Raw genomic sequence first — 7,209 nt, forward strand, 5'->3', positions numbered from 1 at the left:
AAACCGACCACAAACACGCGCAAATCCGAGAGAAGCCCGGGCCCCAAGAGGCCCGGGCGCCCGCCCCTGGGGGCGCGGGGCCCGACTCAGGGCGTCAGTCGGTCCAGCTTCTCCTCCCGCCGGTCGGCCAAGTGCGACTGGATGATCTCGGCGAAGAGGTTCCTCCGCAGCAGCGTGTACGCCAGGGGCAGCAGCTGGCCCACCGTCTTGTGGAAGTACTGCAGGCGAGAGAGGAAACCCTGGGCGTCAGTGGCTTTGCTTATACAGTGAGCCCTAGGCCACACCCAGTGCTCTCTTCAACCACTCCCGCAATGACACCACACGCCGGTGCTGCACCGCTAACAGCCACGGCAGGGTCAAGCAGAGGGGCCTGTGCTGCTGCAGCCAGAGACACAAGTCTGTTTTTAGCAGTCCAAGAGATGATAACCATTGCTAAAGCATGCAGGCCTCCAGACTGCGGTGTGAAGCCCCTGTCCTATCACACTCCACAGTGTGAGGGCATTACAGTGGTACTTACAGGAACCATTTCACTGGCTTTAAATGTGTAAGAGCATATTTAGCATTTGTCATGCCTGTAGTACATGTAAGCCCCTACCACCTCCCTTATGAAAGGGATGATGTTTAATGTTCTGGCTCTGTAAGCAAGGAGACAAGTCAGGCTCTAGTAAGGGCCAGAAAGCAGCTTAAACATCCACAGGCAGAAATGCTGGGACCAAACCATGGTGTTATTTATGTGTGAAGCCAAGGGTTTCTTTTCTGTTTACTAAACTAGAAAATGAAGTAAGGTTTCTCTTTTTAGAAAAGAGCTGCAAAATTCATATCACTGCACTAGATATCAGGACACACCACAGTATTGTAGACTGTCATTGCAGGAGTTTGTCAGTGGTTAATTTCACTGCCGAGAAGCACAAAGTGTGAAAGAGGGGGGCTGGAAGTAACCATTTCCCTCACTGCCCTTTGTATGAAAGAATTAAGCAGCTGAAACAGCATAGTCACTGAAGGAAGGGTCCTAAATAAGCAGGATATCAGAGGAAAATACAAAACATTCTCAGATGCTGTAAGGAACTTAGGAGAGCCAGGCAGGAAATCTAAGAAACACATTAGTAATTTAACTGTGTATCGAAAATGCAGTGAATTTTCCTTTGTTACAGTGGCTAAGTATTTTAACTAGCACAACTTCTCTTTTCTGCACTTAGTACTGCAAGATTCTTTTTTTTTCTTTCTACATGATGCTTTGGAGCACACATTGCTCTTACTAAAAGAAGCTATATTGCATGGGAGTTTCTGTGACCATCCGTTCATATTACACTTATGTTGAAGCTTTTTTATATGTTATTTCCTAGCCATAGATTTATTACAGACATGACCCTTTTCACCAGTGGGAGAGTGGCTAATACAGAACAAAAAGCTTTAAGTACAATCATTACATGCAATTAAGTGCTAGTAAGTCAAACAGCTTATTTATGATTTTTGTTGTCAACACAGAACCAGAGACACCTGACAGGAGGTCTTCTATGCAGCCACACAGGCAATATAGGCAGACAACCTAGGTTCAATTTTTTTCAGTTGGGGTTACTACAAAGATCAGTCTGTTTCTTGATCCAGTTGAACAGGAGTGCTTGCATCCATAGTAGTTTGGGATAGGGGGCTATAGCTATTCTGCATTTTTAGGAGCCTAATGACAACTCATTGTCTTATGCACATCAAATCACATCAGTTAAATGCTGCTTAAGTGCTTCTGGATTGCACATCTGTGCTCTCACACAAGCAGTTTTAAATTCAGTATCAAATATTATCATTCCATCATTCCTTAAGTGTGACTTTTTAACAGTCTTCATGAATCATTAATATTCTTGTAGACTTTCATGATTCCTAGATATTATCATGCAATAGATTTGGGAATAAAGATCTACAACACAGAACAATTTCTGGTCCATGTATAAAATAACGCATAATTTTATGAAGTACAATTGTTGTAGTACTCACATGTGATCCATAGCAAAAGAGGTCCATACCCAGTTCATATCCCATTCCATAGTCACATTCATCATTAGCAAACTGAACAAAGGTCAGCATTTCTTGAATGGGTGCAAAGGCCTTCAGTCTCTCATCATCAGTAGGAGCATCAACAATGGCCTTGCAAATTTTTTTAAGATTAGCTGCAAAAAAAAATAAAAGCAGAGATATTTAGATGTTTAAATAAACTTAATACTACACAGAAGTACTTTGCTGTGAAAACACATCCGTGTGTCATCCTTACATGAAGACACATCCTAAGCTGCTGGGCACATCCTAAGCTGCTGGTAAAAAAGCTGCCCCCTTTCCTTTGCTGTTCATTCTTGCCCTGTGCCCATGCACCCGAGTTCCCTGTACAGAGACAAGCATTTGTTTGGTGAACTTGCATCAAGGAACTGATTCTGGCTAAAAGAACAGTGGGAGAATCCTTGAATGTGGATCAGTTTCTTAGATCTGCTTTGGATCTTGATCTTCTTTTGGCTGTGCCAAAAGTGTAGGTCATCTACACTACTGCTTCAGGAATTATTTGTCACTTAGCATGTTTCACTGATGCTCATCTGGTTCATTAAAAATATATACTTTGAGCTCAAGTATGATGGTCAAGACATCTGCATTTCACTCCCACCACTCATATTGTTCAAGTAGGAAATATGAGTGAAGTTTGGTTTTTGCAGAGTAGATGAATGACTGAAGGCTGTTTACTTAAATAAAGCAGAAGAACACAGTAAACAAAATATTTACCATTTGTTTCAGGAAGTTCTCTGTATCCAACATCATTTTTGTCTACAGGAACAACTAGGCCTGCGCCATGAAATGCTTTGGTCACCACCTAAATAAAAAGACGGGAAATTGAATATAGCACTGTAAGTCAATGCTGTGACATAAACCCACTCACCACACCAAACGACATTAACACCTGACTGCTGGTGATCAAGCCTAACCTAGTGTTCAGGCTCTGGGACATCAACTTCATTTCAAATTATATCTAAGTTACTTTTAAGACTGAAGTTTAAAATAGTTGTAAAGTCCATTTCTGTAAAGTTCAAAAATCGAGGAGTCCCTGTAGTCACGTGTATGGCACTGCACTACATTTGTTTAGTCACACTCTACCATAATTATTTCTGATAGGTATGTGAAAAACCCCTATTACTAACCTGTATCATCCTTTATATTCCTGTTTCCAGTAAATCCAACCCAACTATTTACATAAATCTTCACTTTACAGCAGTTTTCTCCCATGCTCCCCATTTGTTTAAGAGTTTAGACTATTTCCCTTATTAGTTTTTTGATTTTTTTTAACTGAATGCCAAGCTATTGTTTACAAGAGTAAACAGTTTTGATTAAATCCTATTATTTAGAACACACTGTATTGATATTCCCTCTCCTGAAGATTTACAGAGAGCTGATTAGCTCTGGAAATTCCTACTGAAGCATCTTTACTGACTTAGGAGGAAAAAGAAAAAATAGAAGAAACAGGCAAAGAAATGAAAAAAAGTTTAACAGAACTTAGTTCTCTCCAGTGGATCAAGAAAGTCATACTTTCTTTTCTCTCTGTTTCATCTTCATGGTTTTTTGTTCCAGAGAATAACCCAGTTCTTTTGCTGTCCTTGTTAGTTTTTCATCTATGTCCCTTAAAACAGCATTTTTCTTTTTATCGGTCACTTCCTTAAGCTTTTTTGACAAAAATGATCTGCAAACAGAAGAAACATTTCTTAAAAGAGCTTAACAGAAAACAAACAAATGACTAGCCTTCTGATCACTAAGCCTCCAAATCTCATAATGAAGATCAGCAGTCATGGGTTTATTTATACACACAGACTTGGGAATGCAAGCCTCTTACCAACAAGAAAGAAAAAAAGTTCAGCACAGACAGTACTCTGGCATTTCCTCTCTGTATTTGCATTACAATATTGTTTATCCAATCTGCAGTTGCTGAAGATACTCATGGACTCAGTAGCTGTTCATCTTTATTTTAAGAATTCAGTTTGCTGCTTCAGTGCTGTATACACTATTTGTCATCCAAGGCATGCACATAAATACACATTTATGAGTTTCATCATGGTGCTTTCAAAACAAATGTCCTCACTTAACTCTGCACTACACAAGGGTTCTTTTGCAGAAGCTTTTTTCCAGCATCCTTTCACTTACTGATACGTGCCTGTCCTTAAGAGAGCTTTCCATTTTAAAATGACAGTTCATGAAATCTGTTGTTTACATTCATGATGCAGGACCATTTAAAGCTTCATCAGTCATACTGAATTACATATCCATATGAATGCTTTCCTGCCTCAGGTCAGAAACGACACTTCTTGTAGTTATTCATTATATACAAAACTAATGTATTTTTATGTAGGCAAGAACAACAGCTAGATGCTACTCATTTAGTACGACGTTCAGATTTCCTTCACCACTGTTTGAAATGCCCTTTCTTTACTTATTCTTTACTTATGAGTTATTTTAACACACCCAGTGGGCATTTTTTTTCCTATGGAGCCTATCCCTGAAAATATATTTAAGTGTTAATAATTATCTCATTCTTTATCTATTTTACTTGTAAAAGGAAAACACTGTCAAGAAGCCTGTTAAAGCTTCTGAGAGTACCTTAAAACTCGCTAGCAGGAGCAGAAAATAAGTATCTTCTCAAGAAGGATACATACATACATACATTCACTGCATTATTCCACATTGTGCCTCCCAATTAATAGTATCTCTTCTGCTCTTTTTATAAATACAAGTAAATATGAACCTTACTTGACTGCGGCAAAGACATTGTCACCAACTTGTGAAATCACACAGCCCTTCTTGGCTTCATTTGCACCAACCCACACTGGAAGCTCATCTGGCACATCCCTATTTATGAAAAAGTACACACAAATAGTCAAGCTGTGTTCATTTCTCCTATTTCAAAGTAAAATTCATCTGCTTTTTTACCACACTGCCACCTCCTTCAGAAACCTAACAAGAAATTCCCTTAGAGCTAAAGCTCTAAAATCTTGCAGCATGGCTGTGAGAGAAGCCTGTATCAATATGTGCACAGAGATTACACATTCTCTTTATTTCATAAGGCTTGACTTTTTCTTCTAAGTAACATGGCAAAAATTAAAGATTTAATAAGTGATAAGTTTAATACATATTTAAACCTAGTCATCAACTCCAGTATCTTTGGAGTTTTTTTAAATAAAAGATATCAACCCACGTGTTAATATCCTGTTACAGAAGAGAAAGATTCTTGTTTGGTGATAGTGCAGAGTTCTCAAATCCTGTCTTGTGGAAAACAAAGGAGAAAAAGCTACACTTAATTATAGTCCAGCAAGAGCATATATTAAATAAAATACCTGAAATATCCCATGTGATACTGTGTTTTGCTATCCCCAACAAGTATAGTCTGGAATTCTGGGGGATCATAGAAGAATCTCCAATGAAGATTGAAGGCCAGATCTGTTGATTTTGCTTTTTTATGTTTTCCAGCAAGAATATCATATGGTCCAACCAGTGTAAGTCCAACACTTGACACAAGTGCATCTGAAAAGCAAAGCATGAACTGTTTTACTTTCTGGTGGGTGCATATTTAAACCAAGAAGCTCCTGTGTGACGTGGGCCCATGCCAACCTCATTAAGTTCGACAAGGTCAAGTGCACCTGGGTCAGGGCAACCCTTGGTATCAGTACAGGCTGGGAAAAGAAGGGATTGAGAGCAGCCCTGCAGAGAAGAACTTTGGGGGTACTGGTGGATGAAAAGCTGGACATGATCTCACAATGTGCACTTGCAGCCCAGAAAGCCAACCACATCCTGGGCTCCATCAAAGGAACCAGCAGGTCAGGGAGGTGATTCTGCCCCTCTACTCTGCTCTCGTGAGACATCACCTGGAGTACTGTGTCCAGCTCTAGGGTCCCCAATATAGGAAGCACATGGACCTGTTTGAGCAAGTCCAGAAGAGGGCCACAGAGACGATCAGAGGGCTGGAGCACCTCTCCTGTGAGGAAAGGCTGAGAGAGTTGGGGTTGTTCAGCCTGGAGAAGGCGCAGGGGAGACTTCTTTAAACAGCCTTCCAGTACTTAAAAGGGGCCTACAGGAAAGATGGGGACATTCTTTTTAGTAGGAAGTGTAGTGACAGGACAAGGAGTAATAGTTTTAAACTGAAAGAGGGTAGATTCATCCTATATATAAGGAAGTAGTTTTTTTTATGATGAGGGTGATGAAACATTGGAACAGGTTGCCCAGAGAGATGGTGAATGTCCCATCCCTGGGATTCAAGGTCAGGTTGGATGGGGCTCTGAGCAACCAGATCTAGTTGAAGGTATCCCTGCTTGCTGCAGGAGGATTGGACTATAAGATCTTTAAGGTTCTATAAGGTTCTTTCCAATCGAAACCATTCTGATTCCAAAAAGAACTGTCATTTCTGGAGCACCTAGGGATGCCACATTCTGTTATATAATAAGTTCAGGGAAGCTGAAACCTGGACCAATACGGGAAAACTTCAGTTCCATACTAAACATTTTAAATGCACTTGCAAGAAAGGCAGATTCAGACAACATTTAACCCATTTGTATTACAAAATTTAAGTAAATTATATTTTAGAGAGCTTGAAGTATACTGACATCTTTTTGATTATTTCCAGTATTCTTGTTTACACTCAGGTAAACATCCTGTATCTTAACTGAAAACTAAAGCAGCATTAAAATGCATCTGGCTACTTCCAGTTTGCCTGCCTTCAGACTGTTTTTGAGTGCAGAAGTCAGAAAAGGCAAAAAATATTTTAGAACTCACCAGTTGGTTTCTCAGGATCTAGTTCCTCACAAAACATCCAAAACTGATAGAAGTCTTCAGGCAGTCTAAGCCGATAGCACGTTTCTGCTTCTTGACGAAGATTTTCGGGGATAGCTGACTGGTCTGACCTTCTCTTCTTGACATCTCCATTTTTTTCACACTGCAGATAAAAAAATAACAAGCAAAGTTGATTTAGTTGCTTCCCATCAGCTCTACTAAAGGATTTTACAAAGCTTCTGTATTAATGGAGGAACAATGATTGAGACCACTGAGTAATGCTTGTTACTTAAACCAGCATATATACCAATTAGAACATCTGTTTTGGACAGAATCCCTTAAAAATGCACTATCTGAGAAAAGTACTTAATACACATGAAATAGCAAATATTAATTATATATTATTATATATTATATAATTGATATTAA

At 39.6% G+C, this 7,209-nt stretch overlaps 1 protein-coding gene across 1 annotated transcript; it reads right to left on the bottom strand.

Moving 5' to 3' along the window:
- Positions 1–35: 35 nt before the first annotated feature.
- LOC104538173 (chromosome unknown open reading frame, human C4orf27) lies at positions 36–6,943 on the bottom strand (the record flags this gene model as incomplete). The annotated part of the gene is made up of 7 exons (XM_010181276.1): positions 36–218; positions 1,987–2,159; positions 2,758–2,845; positions 3,556–3,706; positions 4,768–4,866; positions 5,352–5,538; positions 6,784–6,943. Coding segments are annotated over 7 exons (990 nt in total), but the record flags the coding sequence as incomplete, so codon positions are not given.
- Positions 6,944–7,209: the final 266 nt, after the last annotated feature.

The sequence above is a fragment of the Mesitornis unicolor genome, unplaced genomic scaffold (genome assembly GCF_000695765.1).
Source record: "Mesitornis unicolor isolate BGI_N332 unplaced genomic scaffold, ASM69576v1 scaffold4313, whole genome shotgun sequence".
NCBI classification, from domain to species: Eukaryota; Metazoa; Chordata; class Aves; order Mesitornithiformes; family Mesitornithidae; genus Mesitornis; species Mesitornis unicolor.